The sequence below is a fragment of the Oncorhynchus kisutch genome, linkage group LG15 (assembly GCF_002021735.2).
Source record: "Oncorhynchus kisutch isolate 150728-3 linkage group LG15, Okis_V2, whole genome shotgun sequence".
Lineage (NCBI taxonomy): Eukaryota > Metazoa > Chordata > Actinopteri > Salmoniformes > Salmonidae > Oncorhynchus > Oncorhynchus kisutch.
The window spans coordinates 28884430-28905084 of NC_034188.2; the positions used below are offsets into that span (position 1 = coordinate 28884430).

Below are 20655 nucleotides of genomic sequence, written 5' to 3' on the forward strand. Positions count from 1 at the left end.
TAATCATGTCTAGACAGAATCAACCCATTTAGTAAGTCCTTTCATGCTACTGATAGTGCAGTGCATACAAATTCAATTATTTAAATAAACATGCATATGTATGCAGCCTGCTTACACACAATTCTATATTGTATTGCATATGTTTGTTCTACTTTCCTCAAGTATATAATTCCCACTGGACTTTGTTTCTTCCAGCATTATAAATTTAGCTTCTCACCCTAGATTTTTGTACACATACAGGGAGGGAAGACTACTAATCGCACACACAAATGCAAACACACAATACTCAAAGTAATTTGGCAATATAATGAATTTCTAAAGAGCAAATAAAACATCACCACACATTTTGGATTAATTTACACAGACTTTAATAGCTTTATTTACAGATGAATTCTTTTGACAGGTTTTTTTTGGTTGTTTTTTTTAAACCTCTGTTGGCGTTGTTCAGTGGAAGCGATATCTTTCAAACCACTTAATATTTTTTAAACTCCCAGTCTTAAATTTGCTTGAGTAGCGTTATCGGTAAACAGTGCGCTGAGCGTTTCTGTTTTCTTTCTCTTTTTAAAAACGGGAATCTAATCGTCTTCCTGTAGGAGGCCAGAACCAGATAAAAAAAGGGGGAAGAAGAAAGAGTGATGATGATAGTCATGACAGGGTTGAGAGGGGTGGGGCTCCCTGCTGATGGGATGGAGAGTTTAGGATGGTAAGACTGAGCCAGTTGACACATCATGTGGATACTGCAAGTGCTAGGAAACATCAGTGATGTGGTAAGTGCCAAAATGGTGGAGATTTCTCAGCTTACTTTCTTCAAGGTCATAACTGATGTAAAAGGATTGTATACGTCATAGGACGCCGGTGGAGAATGTTGAGACAAAGCCAGCGACTGAAGGAGTTGGGATGGTAATGGTCATGAATAGCATGAGTAGAGAGGGAGAGGAATGGCACATGGCCTAAGGGAAGGAGTCATTTGATTGAGGTATGTGAAATGATGGCAGGGAACAGTGCCAACATGAAGATGGCAAGGAAGATGGAGGAGAGTGGTACAGAGATGTTGACAATGGGAGAAATGCCAGGAGGTTGAAAGGGGGTTACCAACAGGTAGATAAGAGGGGTGAGGGGCCAGAGGGACAGCAGAGAAAAGGGCTTCAGATGGAGGGAGACTGAAGGAGAGGGGTCAGATGGGGGGGCATTGAGACTCAGTTACTGAGCAGTAGCTCTGTTGCGGTCTCCACATCCCAGGATTTCGACGACAACGCCACTATTACTGCATTCTGTGGAGACGGGACAAACAGGAGTGTAAGAAGTTTAGAACACTGTCAGAACTGTGCTACAGTATTCAAAACACAAAACTGAGATCCATTGGTGAACCATATTCAAATGGGATCAAAGAACATCACCTATCAACAGTGTTCTTGTAATACCATAATAAAGCATAAATGACTTATGAAGGTATGAGACAGTAATAAGGGGTTGGTCACTCACTTTGTCAAAGCCCATGGCACAGAGTTTGTCTATTTTGCGTGTGTACTCTGGGCTGGAGGAGGGGGCGCCAGCATACACATGAGACCAGAGTCTGGCCGTCTGTTTGAACATCTCTGGGTTCTGCTTATACTGGGGGGGGGGGCAAAAAAGATAAATAAATAAAGATCACAATACCGAGCAGGCAGCAGCATAGAAACCTCACTAGGTGACAATTTAGTAAATCACATTTACTCAACGAACAAATGGCAAAATCTACAAACAAATTAGAGGCATACTTATTATGCATACTCTCCCTCTCTCACACACAGACACCCAGTGTTCCTCTCACCTGATTGGCCACCACAGCGTCCTGTGGGTCATCTGGCTCTGCAGCTGCCAGTAAGGCCTGTAGTGACAACAGCACTGTCCTCAGCGTCATAGCTGCCGCCCTGTCAGACACACAGAGGAGATGGTATTAGAGTACTAAGAACTGGGATCATCCGTAACTAAGACATGACAATTATTTTTTATTTTTTTAAAGAGTATTGGAACAGAGTGACTTACCACTGGTCTTTGAGGATGTCCAGACATATAGCACCTGTGACTGAGCTGATGTTGGGATGCCAGATCTTTGTGATAAATCGCACCTGGGAAGCACATAAACAAGCAAGTGAATTAGCAAAGGACTTCTCCCTGGCACAGGTCGATGTTGACAAAATTCACAACTGAACAATAAACATTAGAATGTTATTTTGTATACATACCTTTGGTGGATTGAAGGGATATGTTTCTGGAATTTTAATTTCTAGTTGATATCTGCCACCTGAAAAATACAGAAAGCAAATAGTTATGACAGCAAGAACGCCAACATATGCACAAGTACTGACTAAAATATGGGATCAAGCGACTGCTCAAACCTTCTGTAACCTTTTGCATGACACAAGCCTAGCTCCCTTGATGGAAAAATGCTTTGAATCCTATTGTTGCGCAGTAGACAGACTAGAGTTTGACTCAGGTAAGCTAAGTAAGTCTGCCTCAGCCCTCAACTAAACACAGGTAGGCGTGTCCCAGGTAAACCAGTTAGGTGTGTCCACAGTCCCAAGTCAGTAAACCCCGGCCTCTCACCTTCATACGGCGTGTCAGGTGGCCCTGCAATCTCCCCCTTCAGCTCTGTGAAGTTCTCATCCACTAGGTCCACCTTTATCTGGTTTCTACTCGTCTGTCAGAGAAGGAGAGAAGCAGAGGTCATCAGTTGGTTCTGTCACAGAGCATGTGCTGGGGTGTAAGGAAAGGAGGGGTAGCCATAAGAGGGTACCTCATCTCTACCCAACTTCCTCTCAACAGACATACTCACAGAACGATCGGTGACAGCTAATACGTTCACATGACCTGTCTCCTTCCACTTGAATATGATATCATTTGATAAGAAGCAACAGTATGAGAACTTTGTCAGGTCCAAGTTGTGCTACAGATTCTTACGGGATATGCAAAACTAGTTGGCTAACGTTAACTCCATTCACAATTAAAATACTACCATGACATGACACTTATGTTGCTCAATACCTTTAACTTTCAATGCATGGCATGAAGCATGTCATAATCACCTGCAACAGGACAAGAAGGTAGAAAATGTCACGCTAGCTTTCGAACCCAAATCTGCCAATGCGGCAGAAGTTGACACCCTGGTAGTAAAAACACAGCGTTAACTGTGGGTGGCAAATATCATACTTCTTAGTTGACTAGTTAGCTACCACCCATCGTCTGACGTTAGAAAGGTTAATTAAGCCTCATATTAAAACAGCGTGACTTTTTTCAATGCTTAGCTAGCTACCTTCGCTGGAAACGCTAACGTTAGCATCAAGGCAGGGAATTTCCTGTAGGCTAGTTAAGTTAGCAGCATAACGTTCACCAACGTTGCGAACAATCCAGTCACGCGTTCCTTCCTTGGCCTCCGTTTGCAAACAGGGTAGTTAGCGCCTTGTCCTTCACCTTTGTTAACATCTGGCTAAGTAACCTCAGTAGCTAGCTAGCATATAATAAAACACTCATTTTCAACAACAGGCAATCGTGTTAGACACCAACTCAGTTAGCTTGCTAACTAGCTAGATATTTAGCGTATCGTTCACGGTCGATTGAAAATAATAAGCCCACCTCCTCGCTTTTGAGAACCTCTTTAAATTCCCGTTTTATCCTTTGAACCGCGATGTTGGCCATGATTTCGCCGTGTTTCTGTCGGAAGGGAACACGATCCTCTCGCTCAGTCAGGCCTCGCTTGGCTTCAGCCCTACTAGTAGCTAGCTAACCCAGCTAATTCGCAGTCCCCCTCGCACTTTCGTTCTTTCTGCCTGTCACTTTTGGATCCAAGTAACAATAACAGTTGCAAGGGTACAGCTAGTTACCACTAAATGCTAAGTTCTGCGCAAACGTGACTGAGCCACGATGTCATAAAATATATCGCTAGCTAGTTACTAAAGATCCGAGGGACATGTGTATTTTCTGGAAGAATTGTCACAATGTACGCAGTTGACAGTTTGTGATGCTGGAAACATTTTAATACCAACTGCATGCAAGCTGAAAAGCGGATCATGTGATTTCGACAGCATTGCTTTGCTGTACGTTTACTTGTCATTAGTTCCCTCCTTGTCATTACATTCCAGAGACTCTTGTCTGCAATAACTGGTACACCTATTTATTGTATGAGTGGACAATGAAAAACAGGCCTAGAATTGCTTATATATGCTTGATTATATTGTCCAAAGTATAATTTAATATATAAATAATTACACTGTACATTTAAGATTATATTTATTGTTACCTATCTGGACCTCAATGATGCAACAATGAGGCAACATTCAGAATCTGCCTATAGAAAAAGATGTATCGGGGACAACTCAATTTAGCAGTATATACGTATATATGGTTCACTGCTTCATACGCCCTTGTTGGATCTAGAATGCTGATGAGGAAGCGATAAGCATAGGACGAGAACAAACGTCCAAAATGATTCTATCAATCTATCACAACAAACAAAGCCTTTCATTTGTATTAGTGGTCTTTGACTGTCACAAACTAGAAAAACTGCTTTCATGTGGAGATGCCATATCGCTACAAATGACAGCTCAAGATGACTTAACTATCTATCTGTATGTCAGTTCATTTACATACCAAAATCAGAATCAAACTCTGTGGTAGACTATGGTATTAATGCATCCTGTACTCTGTCTCTGACTATTTTCTACCTTTCTCAGCCTGTGTATCATGGTCAGCTCTTTCTCTCTGTATTCTCGCCAAGGGCCTTGAACTAGCGTTGGGACATAAGACCCCCACTAGGGAGCAGCAGTGTCTCAAAGAATCAGTGCGCGCACAGCAACAGTTCTGGCACAATCAAAGCTTCTACAACAGATAACATCAATTTGAAAAAGGGAAAGCTGCAACATACAGTTGTATTTTATTGAATTTCATATATAGCAAATTATAGTTTAATTTACAGAATAACATATTATGTTTTTACAATGACATCACACATCATCTTTACCCCTGCAATAAATTAGTCGAACTAAACAAGTGCTTGAGTTGGCCATCCATAGATAACATGGCTCTGGAGCCAAGGGAGAAAAATAATTCTGCCATCAGTCCAGATGCCCTGTGAACTCCCTATGATTACAAGTCTCCAAGACATGAGATCAGGACACCGAGTGATACACACTAACAAGTCATACAGGGCAGTCTATTGTTGGCCTACACGATACACGATCAGTCTAGGCCCCTTACTTTTTTCAATCTTTACTAATGACCTGCCACTGGCTTTGAGTAAAGCCAGAGTGTCTATGTATGCGGATGACTCAACACTATACATGTCAGCTACTACAGCGACCGAAATGACTGCTTAACAAAGAGGTGCAGTTAGTTTCAGAGTGGGTGGCAAGCAATAAGTTAGTCATAAATATTTCTAAAACTAAAATCATTGTATTTGGGACAAATCAGGTGACCGAACTGCATGGAGTAACCCTGGATTGTAAACTGTCATGGTCAAAATATAGTGATACAACAGTGGCTAAGATGGGGACAATAAAAAAGTCCATAATAATAATAATAAAGCACTGCTCTACCTTCTTAACAACACTATCAACATGGCAGGTCCTAGTTTCTACCTTCTTAACAACACTATCAACATGGCAGGTCCTAGTTTCTACCTTCTTAACAACACTATCAACATGGCAGGTCCTAGTTTCTACCTTCTTAACAACACTATCAACATGGCAGGTCCTAGTTTCTACCTTCTTAACAACACTATCAACATGGCAGGTCCTAGTTTCTACCTTCTTAACAACACTATCAACATGGCAGGTCCTAGTTTCTACCTTCTTAACAACACTATCAACATGGCAGGTCCTAGTTTCTACCTTCTTAACAACACTATCAACATGGCAGGTCCTAGTTTCTACCTTCTTAACAACACTATCAACATGGCAGGTCCTAGTTTCTACCTTCTTAACAACACTATCAACATGGCAGGTCCTAGTTTCTACCTTCTTAACAACACTATCAACATGGCAGGTCCTAGTTTCTACCTTCTTAACAACACTATCAACATGGCAGGTCCTAGTTTCTACCTTCTTAACAACACTATCAACATGGCAGGTCCTAGTTTCTACCTTCTTAACAACACTATCAACATGGCAGGTCCTAGTTTCTACCTTCTTAACAACACTATCAACATGGCAGGTCCTAGTTTCTACCTTCTTAACAACACTATCAACATGGCAGGTCCTAGTTTCTACCTTCTTAACAACACTATCAACATGGCAGGTCCTAGTTTCTACCTTCTTAACAACACTATCAACATGGCAGGTCCTAGTTTCTACCTTCTTAACAACACTATCAACATGGCAGGTCCTAGTTTCTACCTTCTTAACAACACTATCAACATGGCAGGTCCTAGTTTCTACCTTCTTAACAACACTATCAACATGGCAGGTCGTAGTTTCTACCTTCTTAACAACACTATCAACATGGCAGGTCCTAGTTTCTAACTTCTTAACAACACTATCAACATGGCAGGTCCTAGTTTCTACCTTCTTAACAACACTATCAACATGGCAGGTCCTAGTTTCTACCTTCTTAACAACACTATCAACATGGCAGGTCCTAGTTTCCAACTTCTTAACAACACTATCAACATGGCAGGTCCTAGTTTCTACCTTCTTAACAACACTATCAACATGGCAGGTCCTAGTTTCTACCTTCTTAACAACACTATCAACATGGCAGGTCCTAGTTTCTACCTTCTTAACAACACTATCAACATGGCAGGTCCTAGTTTCTACCTTCTTAACAACACTATCAACATGGCAGGTCCTAGTTTCTACCTTCTTAACAACACTATCAACATGGCAGGTCCTAGTTTCTACCTTCTTAACAACACTATCAACATGGCAGGTCCTAGTTTCTACCTTCTTAACAACACTATCAACATGGCAGGTCCTAGTTTCTACCTTCTTAACAACACTATCAACATGGCAGGTCCTAGTTTCTACCTTCTTAACAACACTATCAACATGGCAGGTCCTAGTTTCTACCTTCTTAACAACACTATCAACATGGCAGGTCCTAGTTTCTACCTTCTTAACAACACTATCAACATGGCAGGTCCTAGTTTCTACCTTCTTAACAACACTATCAACATGGCAGGTCCTAGTTTCTACCTTCTTAACAACACTATCAACATGGCAGGCCCTAGTTTTTACCTTCTTAACAACACTATCAAAAAAAAAAAGCAGGTCCTAGTTTTGTTGCACCTGGACTACTGTTCAGTCATGTGGTCATGTGCCACAAAAAGGGACTTAGGAAAATTGCGATTGGCTCAGAACAGGGCAGCGCGGCTGGCCCTCAGAACAGGGCAGCACGGCTGGCCCTCAGAACAGGGCAGCACGGCTGGCCCTCAGAACAGGGCAGCACGGCTGGCCCTCAGAACAGGGCAGCGCGGCTGGGCCTTGGATGTACACAGAGAGCTAATATTAATAATATGCATGTCAATCTCTCCTTGCTCAAAGTGGTCGATAGATTGACTACATCACTACTTGTATTTATGAGAGGTATTGACATGTTTAAAGCACCGAGTTGTCTGTTTGAACTACTGCAGCACAGCTCGGACATCTATGCATACCCCACAAGACATGCCACCAGAGATCTCTTCACAGTCCCCAAGTCCAGAACAGACTATGGGAGGCGTACAGTACTACATAGAGCCATGACTACATGGAACTCTATTCCACATCAAGTAACTGACGCAAGCAGTAAAATTTGATTAAAAAATATATAAAATACACCTCATGGAACAGCTGGGACTATGAGGCAACACAAACATAGGCACAGACACATGCCTACACACACATGATAACATACGCACTACACACAAATGGATTTTGTACTGTAAATATGTGGTAGTGGTGGAGTAGAGGCCTGAGGGCACATAGTGTGTTGTGAAATCTGTGAATGTATTGTAATGTTTTTAAAATGGTATAAACTGCCTTAATTTAGCTGGACCCCAGGAAGAGTAGCTGCTGCCTTGGCAGCATGAGGATTCATAATACATTTCTGATAGTTTGTAGCCTATAAACTGTCAATTGTATTCATTGGAGATACATTGTTTTTCAATATGTGGGATCTCTAGGGCTCAGACAGAGACTATTATTCACTTGGTATTGGTAAAGATGACCCCTTGGTCCTCGCTGATCCCGCTGTGTTGAGCACAATCCCAGTGGGCTTATGGATTAGAATGAAGTTTCCCCCTAGACACTGCTCTACAGTCAGTTTTGTGTTTTTACTCTCAGTTCAAGGTTTGGATTTCAGGAGGGTAAGCGGATCCTAGACCTGTCCCCAAGAACCATTACGACAGGACCAAACGCCTAGCAGCTGACCACTCGGATCCTTTCTGTCACATGCTGCAGGGCCACTCTCTCCCACAGCTGACACTTCATCCCCAATGGGACAGGACACACCGGCACCCCCTACTCCTAGTCCTCTTCCTCCTGACGATGACGATGATGACTGCCACTAGCACAGCTAGCGTGATGAGGAGACATGCAGTGAAGAACAGCAGGGGTTTGTTCTCTGAGATGCGAGCGCAGATGGAACACACTGTCCGGCGGTTGCTGACCCTACAGGAAGATGTGACGTTGTCTGCCAGGAAAACCACTGCAGTCAATGATCCCTCGGTAGGCTGCGATGGAGGTTTTGGGTTGTGACCGGTGATGGAAAGAGGTGAAGAGGCCGAATGTGTCGATCCTGCAGTTTCCAGATGTAGAAGCCCTTTAGGTTGACGCCATCTAACTTACGAGCTGGAGTGGAGAGAAGACAGGGAGAACTGGGAGGTCAGAATCACTATTTCTACATACAGAAAAGCCACTTTAAGCAATACCAATAACAACAAGCTGGAGCAAGTGTAGGGGCCTTAAACCAACTGAGGCTTTATTGTGGCTACAGTACTGCACAGAATGTTTGTCTCAGTACAACGGGACAGTTCTCACTGGGATTCACTTTAGGATCTCAAAGGTACCTCATACAGTAAAGTCTGAGTTTACTGTATTTTAATTGAAAATGAGAATTTGTTCTTAACTGACTTGCCTGGTTAAATAAAGGTTAAAAAAAACACAGGAATCTCTGAGCGTTGGTTGCATGTGACTCCAGGAAGGGGTTGGCGTGTTCTACCCAGTCTGCGTGCAGGGCCAGGGACACGTCCCCTCTGTTGGCTGAGATGCTCCCTCTCATAGAGAGGCCTTAGTGTGGGCCAGCAGGAGTCTATGGGCTGCCAGATGCTGCTCCTCTCCACTCCATCAGTCTGTTGGGCTCATTGACGGTGATCCAATAACTCACCCAGGACCCAGCCCTGTAGCAGAGCGTAGCTCTGGAAGGCCTCCACCGTGCTCCGGTTCAGCCAGCCTCTGGAGCCATGCACCGGGCCAGGCAAGCCCAGCAAAGGGGCTCTGTTCGTGGGGGTAGTAGAGGATGACCATGGCCTCCAGGCCCTGCTTGCGGAGCTCAGTCAGGAGACAGCGATAGAATCTGTTAAAAAGAGTTTGAAGTGATTTAAAATGCAATGTGTATCCATGTAGGCTTGCATTCTAGTGTATGTTTGCATGTGCATTAAACATTGAATACGCACTATACAGTGTGCGTCTACCTCAGGGCCTCTGTGTGCACATTAAACAGATCTCCATGGGGCAGGATGAGGGACCAGTTTAGAGCGAAGCGGTAGTGAGATGCCCGTGGACTCAGAGGCCCAGGTGACCTCGGATGGCCAGGTAGTCATCCTGGTGTGGAGCTTGACCCCTTGGACAGGACGCAGTGCCCTGTCCCCTGTCAGGTTCCAGCTGTACAGATGGGGGTCCAAGAATTGAGGAGAGAAGGGGTGGAAATGGACCTTTAATTAAGGAGAACAAGAATATAAATGTTTGTGTTTATTTCTTACAAGGTGTGTAATGACCTAGCTTGCGTATTGTTCTGTTCGAGAGCTAAAAAAGCAGAGCAGTTTTACTAAATAAAATCACAATCTCCTTTTCCTTCCTCCTCCCTCTCTCGTCTCTGCATCCTGTCCTCTTCTCATCCCCTCACCTGTACGGTTGAGTCGGCCACGCCCCAGTGGAAGTCACATGGGAAACACCCTTTGACCTCTCTGATGGTCTCATCACCAGGGAAACCGTTGTCCTTTACGACCTGCCTGTAAAACTGAGCGGTGGTCTTTGGGACCCCAGTTGTCCTGACTGAAAACCATCCACCAGAGAGCAGGCTGTGTAGCCAAACACTGTCAAACACCATCGCTGGACACAGACAAACACAGAGAGAATTAAATGAGGAGACACAGTTACCACAGAGGTAGAAATAGCACAACAGTGCAACAGTGCAGAGGTTAAATGTATTAAAGGGGTCAGTCTGTCAAATATACTCTCTTGTTGACCTCTGTTTTCCCTAACCCTGCCCCCTCCTCTACCCACTCCTCCCTCCTCACCTTGCAGCACCTTGTTGATGAACCTCATCATCAGGTAGATAGCGACTGTATCCGAAGCAGGTACGGGGAGTAAAACATTTAATTGTAACGGACAGAAAAGAGACAGGAACAGTGTCAGAAACAATAGAATGCAGCAGCAGGGAACAGAGCAGGGAACAGATATAGGGGAGGAAATAAACAGGAGAAAAGGGAGTCCAGGTGAGTCCAATAACGCTGATGCAAGTCACGAGGGAAGGCAGGTGTGCATGATGGATGGTAGGAGTGCGTGATGCAGGGTAATCTGGCCCCCTCAAGCGCCAGGGAAGGGAAGAGCGGAAGCAGACGTGACAGAATGTAATGAGGTCAAAGTAAAAGTTGTCAAAAATATAAATAGTAAAGTACAGATACCACAAAGAAATACTTAAGTAGTACTTTAAAGTATTTTTACTTTACTTTACTGTACTTTACAACACTGACCTTGACCCTGACTGACACCCTGAAGAAGTTGTGGAATACGACGAAGTGTAGTCCTCTGTCTCTCCAGGCGTGTGAAGTCCCATCCCGTACCCCTGGACAGCCACCAAGGTATGGGTTGTGCATGGTGATCCAGTACCTCCATATGAACCCCAGTGCCTCAATATCATCCTACCAGTGGGTGTAACTGTCACTGCCTGTGTCTGTGACACCTCAGTGGGGGGCCTGAGTGGGTGAAGTGGTCCCAGATTGAGGGGCCTGTCCCGGTCCGAAGCCCCCTCGGGTATGGAAGGCAGAGGTCCCAGTGCCCCAGAGGATCCCTGGAGGGAAAGTCCCATTGAGAAAGGACCAGCTCTGGTTGTAAGGCTCTGGGGTGGAGGGCTGCTGCCACTGCCTCCTGCCCTCACCCAGGGAACAGAAAGCCCCGTCCCAGACGATCGCTTCCAGGAGGAGGGAGAGATGGTATGTTACCATATTGCAGCCAAAGTAAGAAGAATGATCCTCTCCAGAGATTTCAAAAATCCTTTAAGAAAAGCTGGTCTCATTCTGAGGCACTGTTCTTGTGTGAGTATGAGGGGTCTGGATGTGAAGAATGTGAGGGATCCATGATGGAAGAATAGAAGATGAAGAGATTGAAGCGAACGAGTATAGGAGACTGAGACATCAACATGTGGAGCCTAGGAGAGGAGCGGTACACTATTCATCTGCCCGACGAACCTGGTTGGACTTACCTATCTCTCTCTCTCTACCTCCCTCTCTCTCCCTCCTTTACTCTGTCATCCTCCCTCTCTCTCTCTCCTTTACTCGGTCCTCCTCCCTCTCTCTCTCCTTTACTAGGTCCTCCTCCCTCTCTCTCCCCTTTACTCTCTACTCCTCCCCCTCTCTCTCTCCTTTACTCTGTCCTCCTCCCTCTCTCTCTCCTTTACTCTGTCCTCCTCTCTCTCTCTCTCTCTCTCTTTTACTCTGTCCTCCTCCCCTCTCTCTCCTTTACTCTGTCCTCCTCTCTCTCTCTTTCTCTCTCTCTCTCTCCTTTACTCTGTACTCCTTTCTCTCTCTCCTTTACTCTGTCCTCCCCTCTCTCTCCTTTACTCTGTCCTCCTCCCTCTCTCTCTACTTTACTCTGTCCTCCTCTCTCTCTCTCTCTCTCTCTCTCTCTCTCTCTCTCTCTCTCTCTCTCTCCTTTACTCTGTCGTACTCCCCCTCTCTCTCCTTTACTCTGTCCTCCTCCCTCTCTCTCCTTTACTCTGTCCTCCTCTCTCTCTCTCTCTCTACTTTACTCTGTCCTCATCTCTCTCTCTCTCCTTTACTCTGTCCTCCTCTCTCTCTCTCTCTTCTTTACTCTGTCCTCCTCTCCCTCTCTCTCCTTTACTCTGTCCTCCTCCCTCTCTCTCTCCTTTACTCTTTCCTCCTCCCTCTCTTTCTACTTTACTCTGTCCTCCTCTCTCTCTCTCTCTCTCTCTCTCTCTCTCTCGCTCTCCTTTACTCTGTCCTCCTCCCTCTCTCTCTCCTTTACTCTGTCCTCCTCTCTCTCTCTCTACTTTACTCTGTCCTCATCTCTCTCTCTCTCTCTCTCTCTCTCTCTCTCTCTCTCTCTCTCTCTCTCTCTCTCTCTCTCTCCTTTACTCTGTCCTCCTCCCTCTCTTTCTACTTTACTCTGTCCTCCTCCCTCTCTCTCTCCTTTACTCTGTCCTCCTCCCTCTCTCTCTCCTTTACTCTGTCCTCCTCTCCCTCTCTCTCCTTTACTCTGTCCTCCTCCCTCTCTCTTCTTTACTCTGTCCTCATCTCTCTCTCTCTCTCTCTCTCCTTTACTCTGTCCTCCTCCCTCTCTCTCTACTTTACTCTGTCCTCCTCTCTCTCTCTCTCTCTCTCTCTCTCTCTCTCTCTCTCTCTCTCTCTCTCTCTCTCTCCCTCCTTTACTCTGTCCTCCTTCCCCTCTCTCTCCTTTACTCTGTCCTCCTCTCTCTCTCTCCTTTACTCTGTCCTCCTCCCTCTCTCTCTCCTTTACTCTGTCCTCCTCTCTCTCCTTTACTCTGTCCTCCTCCCCCTCTCTCTCCTTTACTCTGTCCTCCTCTCTCTCTCTCCTTTACTCTGTCCTCCTCCCCCTCTCTCTCCTTTACTCTGTCCTCCTCTCTCTCTCTCCTTTACTCTGTCCTCCTCCCTCTCTCTGACACATAATGTACATTGGGCATGCACAACCACACTCCCCAACACTGACTCATACGGCCAGGAACACACATGCAGCACACACACATTTGATGATTAATGTGTGTTTGATGATTAATGATTAGCTTGAACTCTGATCCTCACCTCGACTACATTTACTCTCCCTCCCTCTCTCTCTCTCTCTCTCTCTCTCTCTTTCACTCTCTCTTTCGATCTCTCTCTCCCTTTCAATCTCATCTCTATCTCACAATCACTTTCTCTTGCTAAATCTTCTAGTCTCCCTCTCTCTCTACACTAACACTAACACCATGACTACCTAATGGATATAAGGAACAGATTGGCATGTTCTTGCAGCTATTCAAACCCTAATGACCCGTCTGAGAAATAGCTAAAATAAGGTTGAGTTAAAGCCAGTCACCACGCCCTAATAGGGGATTTTTTTTCCCTCTTAATTATATCACAACTTTTACCAGTTGAATGTAGATACAAATATAATATTTATTTGTATGAACATTTTTCTAAAGTATTGGATTAAAATATTTAAATGAGGTGATATGTCATTAAATATGTGCATATGTCCATATCTGGCAAATCCATTTTTCGGGGCACTGAATTAAGTCAGTGTAAATATTGTTCTTTCATTTTGTTAAGACATTCCAGGACCTGATTTACTCCGAGCAGATTGTGGATAAATACTTTCATCTGTAAAATACTAAAGACATTTTTGACACATTTTTCTAAAGTAAATGCAGAATAAAACATTTACAACATATCAACAATTCACTCTGCGGTTGTGAGGCCGGTTGGAAATATTGACACATTTTCTCAAATTAAGTTGGAGGTGGCTTACGGCATTGAAATTAACATTAAATTATCTGGTAACAGCTCTGGTTGACAAACTTGCAACATCTGTGGTATTGTGTTGTGTGACAGAACTGCACATTTTAGAAGGCCACTCTAAAATGTGCAGTTCTGTCACACAACACAATGCCACAGATGTGGCAAGTTTTGAGGGAGTGTGCAATTGACATGCTGACTTCAGGAATGTCAACCAGAGCTGTTACCAGATAATTTAATGTTAATTTCAATACCGTAAGCCACCTCCAACTTAATTTTAGAAAATGTGTCAATATGTCCAACCGGCCTCACAACCGCAGACCATATGTAACCACGCCAGCTCAGGACCTTCACATCCGGCTTCTTCACCTGCGGGATTGTCTGAGACCAGCCACTCAGACAGCTGATGAAACTGAGGAATATTTATGTCTGTAATAAAGCCCTTTGTGAGGAAAAACACTTTCTGATTGGCTGAGCCTGGCTCCCCAGTGGGTGGGCCTTTGCCCTCCCAGGCCCACCCATGGCTGCGCTCCTGCCCAGTCATTTGAAATACATAGATTAGGGCCTAATGAATTCATTTCAATTGACTGATTTCCTTATGTGAACTTTAACTCAGTAAAATCGTTGAAATTGCTGCATGTTGCATTTATATTTTTGTTCAGTATGTATATTGCCTCCTAATATTCTACAATCTGTTTGTTGCTTTATTGGCCTGGGCAATTGTTTGTTAAAATTCAAAACCAGATTAATCTCAGAGTGGCCACTCGATTCGGCCATTCATGTGGTATTAAAAAATATTAAGCTGTCTTTTACTGTGTAAATGACTAGAATTGCATGAAATGCTTTCTTAAAAATACATTGTTTTTGGGACCCTGCTAACAAATGTTCCCCGTTTGTGGAAATCCTAAAAACGCCTCTGCTCAACTGTAGTCACATGACAGACGTTATTATGGCTTTATTATAAAGGGGCTTTAAATTCAACAGTACATTTACCACACATCCAATTGCAGCTGGGTTCACGGATTTGTTTACAAAAAATGACAGTATGCCGTGATATTAAAATCCAAAACCATGGGGCATGTGATTTCTTAATCTGGGCCTGATTTTAAGAAATAAACACCTTATCATGACATTTGCCACAGGCATTATGAGGTTATGTCAATTTAGTTGGAAAATGGATGTCCTCCACCTCTAGCCGACCTGACATCAGCAGTGATTCACTACGAATGTAGACCTGCCTCAGTGTCTGTGAGTTATAGATGTCGACCATGAGTATGACGTGTCTCCTCTCTAACGCCCAGGAAGCAACGATTCAAACTCCCATTAGACAGCTCTGCAAGCGTTATAATGTCAATATACGTTTGTTAAGTCACCAAATATGGAGATTCGCTGAGCAACTATGTTCATTTAGTCCTGTTACTACCGGTAAGACTATGTACTTCCAAAAAAGGTCTAAATAAAAATGTACAAGCAACCGAAAAAAGTGTCTCTTCAGCGCCTCCAATGTATTGAGCTGCTGTAGACTTACGAGCTGTGTTTGGCAGATATGAGTGATTTACATTGGAGCTGCCAAATAGGATTTTTTGCTTGTAAATGTAGACCTTTTATGAAAGTAGATACCGGCCATAACTGGAGTAAATGAAGATAGTTGCTCAGCGAAACTCCATATTAGGTGAGTAATGAACGTATTTTGACATGATTTACATATGTCATGGAACCAATTGGTCATGGAACCAATTGGGTACTCGAGGGGGACCGTTAATGCAGTAAACAATGGGTTACTCAATGGGGGGGAGGGGGCGTTCCTGTAGATGCATGAATGCCCACATGCAGGGACGCCCTGAAGTGCGGGCTGCAGTTGCACACTATTGCCTGGAAGGGTCTAAAATGATTTGCTAAGGTTATCAAACAGGAGATCAGTGATGATATATGGTGAGTAGGGGAAGTTAGGCCGAAGCAATCAGTTACCATTGACAACGTTACAACCGCTGAATGTGGGATGAAAATATATACAGTGGCAAGAAAAAGGTATGTGAACCCTTTGGAATTATCTGGATTTATGCATTAATTGGTCATAAAATTAGATCTGATCTTCATCTAAGTCACAACAACAGACAAACACAGTCTGCTCAAACTAATAACACACACATTATTGTATTGTTCTTGTCTATATTGAATACATCATTTAAACATTCACAGTGTAGGTTGGGAAAAGTATGTATATGGGCCTCCCACAGAGGCCCATATGCAAGAATGCGCACTCTCGGAGGTGCATGTTCATGCCCATGCCTCAAAGGCGGTGTACCAGTGAACGCTGCCATGAGAACAGCACACTATAGATGGGTTGGTTGTTTAGCAACAAAACCGACGCATGCGCAACTACGGGGCAAAACAGATGTGGTTGGCCTAGATTGTTAACAGGTAAACTATATTTTGTCTTCAATGTTTATTGAAAACAGAAATACATTTGCACCTAAGCACTTGTCTCTCAAATACATCGTTACAGTTGTTGGTTTTCTATATTGCGAATTTCTGCAATATAAGCATTGACATGAAATCAGTCCAAAAAAGACATTGTGTCAAGACCAAGATGAAACTAGGCATTTACGATTACCCACATAGACATTTCTTGTCATTGTTGGTAGCTATCTGGGCATCCAGAAACAAACTTCTCCCTTCTACCCCATTGGGCATATGCATCGTTTTCGTGAGCTGTCAGCTAACGTCTATAAAGTCAGAGTGAAGTGGGAGTGTTTAAAAGTGCACTTAACTTGGCATGAGGCCATACATTCCCTGTCCTGTCATTGTTGACACGTAATAGGTTGGTTTTATAAGATGGTCCCTTAGCCTAACCTGTAGGGCTCGTTGGTCTAGGGGTATGATTCTCGCTTTGGGTGCGAGAGGTCCCGGGTTCAAATCCCGGACGAGCCCGATTTTTAAAACTTTTGTGTTTTTGTCGTTATATCCTCCATGTTCATAAAAGGTGTTCTCTTAATTTATCTTTTTTATCAATAAAAATCAATAAGTTAAATCTATTTAATGTCTTTATAATGAAGCCATACATTGAGTAATATATTATCATAGCCTCTAGTCGATGCCAAATCCACAGACGTGGCAAAATCTTCATTGCCTGTCAAACTCTATCTCTGCCCATCAGTGTGAATTAAATGGAAGAAATTAGAAATATGTGTGTAAAGGAGGAACACGTTTCCTGCACATTTGAATGGCATGGTTTCAAGTGTCTGTTTCCCTCTGCTCAACATTTACTGTAAGCCAGAGAGGAAGTGTTAAACATGAGACTGATAAGGTAATAAATAATATGAGTGTGAAAGCAACACAATAGCAAAGGCAGAGAAAAGTGAGATAAAGCTGAAAGGAATGAGAGAGACAGACTGACTGAATATCATTTCAACAACAAATAACACCTCTTGAAAAGACAGTGAATAGGACAGGTCAGTCTTTCCTTTTTTCCTCTTTCTATGTGTGTGTGTGTGTGTGTGTACCGTAAGTACTGTGTAATAGACCAAAAAAGATGAAGAGTCTATTCAAAAGTCTATTAAAAAAAAAACACAAGGAAGCTTTTTTTGTGAATAAGGACACTGCATGACATTCATATTTAAAACAAAGCCTTTGCATTTTATTGTGATTCACAAACACACTGTGTACTGAACCTCTTTTACAAAACCAATGCTTTTTACATTTTCTCTCCCTCTTCCGGCTTGATCCTTTCCATAGAGGAGGAATGTCGCCGTCACCATCTGGGCAGTGGCTGTGTTAGTGGGAGTCCATCACAGCACCCTCTCTTCCTCAGAAATATACACCCTCATTGTCAACCTCTCTTCCAAAAACCTCTCCTTCCCCAGAAACTTACCGTCATCCACCTAAGCCCCGGACCTCTCCCAGAACAACATAAAAAAACTCCCCCATGAGAATTTCCAAGTGACCACTCACCGGTCTTGGAATGTCTTGGAGGAGATAGATCCGGAGACATTCCATCCAACTCCAACCCTGGAGAGTCTGGACCTCTCCCACAACAGTCTCCAGAATCTCACTGAACAACGGTACCTGCTGTTCATACAGAACCTGAGAGGTCTAGATCTGACCTCTAACCTGTTCCACACCATTAACCTGGGGGCAGAGTTCTGCAGCCTGGGAAAGCTAGAGTCTGGGGCTCGGAGCAAACATCAACATCCCTGACGTACACCTGCAAACTTTGACCCTTCGTCTGGAGAACTTCACAGCCTATGAGAGTGGCAGCCTGGGTGACATCCAGGCAGAGAAGGTCTGCATGTCCAACGAGGTCGAGCTGATGGGTATGAACCCGAAGGGCGACCACAGTTACCTGGTGAAACTTTTGAAGGGGAGAGGGGCTGACAACACCTCACATCTTCACCTAGCCAGTATGGTCATCACTTGGGAGCACTTGACCAACACCGTAAACGCTGTGTTCCAATCCCCCATCGCCCACCTGAGCACTTCAGACATGGCTATCCACATCCGTCTTTTAGTGACACCCCACGAAGAGACACATTCGAGAGGGGGTGGTTACCTTTTTCTTCTCCCTGGAAGCCCTCTGTCATTTCTTCATCAACGATGACTGAGACGTCCATCATACACATGACCTGCCCCAGTTTGCCCAGCGGGATACTGCAGCTAGACTTCTCAGACTGCACCCTGACTGATACAGTGTCCTCCAGAGTAGAACTGCAAATCGCTGTGGAGTGTACAACCCTGAATAAAAAGTGGACATCCTGGTTCTAAGAGGGAACAACCTCAAGAACCTTCAAATCCTGAGCAAGTGTTCAGCACATGAGCTCTCTGCGTCACCTGGACCTCAGCCTCAACTCGTTGGTTTACAGCGGCCAGGAATGCCACTGGCTGTACACCTGAACCTATCCTCCAATGGGCTGAGCCAATTGGTATTCAGCTGCTTGCCGAACAGCACCCCCACCCTGGACCTCCAGAACAACCAGATCTCCAATGTACCAGAGGCCCTGCTGGCCCTAGACTCTCTCCTCGCTCTGTACCTGAGTACCAATAGGCTGAGGAATCTCCGGGTGTGCGCTGGATTCCCACACCTTAAGTATCTCCTGCTCACTGAGAACTCCCTCCATGCCCCGTCTTTGACCGGTCTGGGGGCCTGCCCTGTTCTACGGGTTCTAAACACCAGCAGAAACCCCTTCACCCGTTCCCTGAGAGGATTCAGGGATCTGGGTACTTTTGGGACTGGGCTGGGCAGCGGACACACAGGAATCCAACTTCTCCACTGGCCACGAGCCTACCACTGCAGCTACCCCGAAGTCTGAGGAACTCCACACACCAGAGGGCTTCCAGATCCAGGAGATATCCTGCAATGTCGGCCTGCTGGCAACGGCCATCTGGTGCCCAGTGGTCACGGTTATCATTGTTATGGCGACTCTGTGCCACCACCTGGACGTTCCGTGGTACCTGAGTATGATCTGGCAGGGGACCCAAGCCAAGCACCATTCCAGGACCCAGCAGGTTCAGCCCCAGGACCTGGAGGGGGTGTTGTTCCACTCCTTCATGTCCTACAGCCAGCATAATGCAGACGGGGTCAATGGCAGTGGTGTAAAATAGTTTAAAGTACCACTTAAGTAGTTTGAGGTATATGTTTATATTTTTGACAACTTTTAATTTTACTCCATACATTTTCCCTGACACCCGAAAGTACTCGTTACATTTTGAATGCTTAGCAGGCCAGGAAAATTGTCAAATTCATGCACTTATGAAGAGAACACCTGGTCATCCCTACTGCCTGACAGACTCACTCAATACGAATGCATCTTTTGTAAATAATGTCTGAGTGTTGGAGTGTGCCCCTGACTTCAAAACTAGAAAATGGTACTGTCTGCTTCTCCCCTTTACTCCTACCTACATGTACATATTACCTCAATTACCTCGACTAACCTGTACCCCCTGACGCGGTACCGGTACCCCCTGTATATACTGTAGCCTTATTATTTTATTGTAACTTTTTAAAACTTGAGTTAATTTAGTCAATATTTTCTTAACTCAATATTTCTTAAAACTGCATTGTTGGTTAAGGGCTTGTAAGTAAGCATTTCATGGTAAGGTCTGTTGTATTCGGCGCATGTGACAAATACATCTGTTTTGATAAATAAAGGGAATTTTAAATGATTTATGCTTTTACTTTTGATACTTAAGTATATTTAAAACCAAATACTTTTAGACTTTTACTCAAGTAGAATTGTACTGGCTGACTATCACTTTTATTTGAGAAACTTTCTATTGAGGTATCTATACTTTTTTCTATACTAACTCAAGTGTGACAATTGGGTCCTTTTTCCACAACTGGTCAAGGGCCCGCTCTTGCTAACCTGGAGAACTCCGGGCAAGGGGGCTCCACATCTGTCGACATGAGAGGGACTTCGTCCCAGGGAAGACGATCGTGGAGAACATCATCCAATGTGTGGAGAAGAGCCGGCGATGTGTTCATCCTCTCTGGACACTTCGTCCGGAGCGAGTGGTGCTACTACGAGCTGTACTTTGCCAGCCATCAGCAGCGGTCCTGTGGGTTTGACAGTGATGTCCTGGTGCTACTGGAGCCTCTGACTCAGTACATGATCCCTTCCAAGTACTACCAACGAAGGCTATGATGTGCAGGCACACCTACCTGGAGTGGCCCCAGGACAGAGGCAAGCACAGGCTGTTCTGGGCCAACCTCTGGGCTGCACTGCAGTGGTGGAGAAATC

General features: G+C 44.4%; 1 protein-coding gene, 1 non-coding gene and 1 pseudogene across 7 annotated transcripts; 2 read left to right on the forward strand and 1 right to left on the reverse strand.

Annotated features, from left to right (window-relative positions):
• Positions 1 to 351: 351 nt before the first annotated feature.
• Positions 352 to 4052, reverse strand: LOC109905097 (ubiquitin-conjugating enzyme E2 K-like). Of its 6 annotated transcripts, XR_004203011.1 has the most exons (9): positions 3293 to 3589; positions 3066 to 3143; positions 2816 to 2863; positions 2587 to 2680; positions 2226 to 2284; positions 2026 to 2108; positions 1811 to 1910; positions 1483 to 1611; positions 352 to 1271 (listed from the first exon to the last, which is right to left on the reverse strand). XR_004203011.1 is itself a non-coding variant. In XM_031790026.1 (8 exons), exons 6-8 carry the CDS (start codon positions 1898 to 1900, stop codon positions 1197 to 1199), a joined length of 294 nt encoding a protein of 97 aa, XP_031645886.1. In that variant the 5' UTR covers positions 1901 to 1910; positions 2026 to 2108; positions 2226 to 2284; positions 2587 to 2680; positions 3066 to 3143; positions 3613 to 3723; the 3' UTR covers positions 352 to 1196. The 6 variants fall into 6 exon arrangements, 4 of the variants coding, with proteins under 4 accessions (XP_031645886.1, XP_031645885.1, XP_020357860.1 ...); XR_004203010.1 differs by having other exon boundaries at positions 2816 to 3143; positions 3293 to 3594; XM_031790026.1 differs by lacking the exons at positions 2816 to 2863; positions 3293 to 3589 and adding an exon at positions 3613 to 3723.
• A 7154-nt stretch (positions 4053 to 11206) lies between these two features.
• LOC109905952 (toll-like receptor 6) lies at positions 11207 to 20628 on the forward strand (annotated as a pseudogene).
• On the forward strand, positions 16781 to 16852 carry trnap-ugg (transfer RNA proline (anticodon UGG)). The gene has a single exon. It is a non-coding gene; the product is annotated as a tRNA-Pro (tRNA).
• Positions 20629 to 20655: the final 27 nt, after the last annotated feature.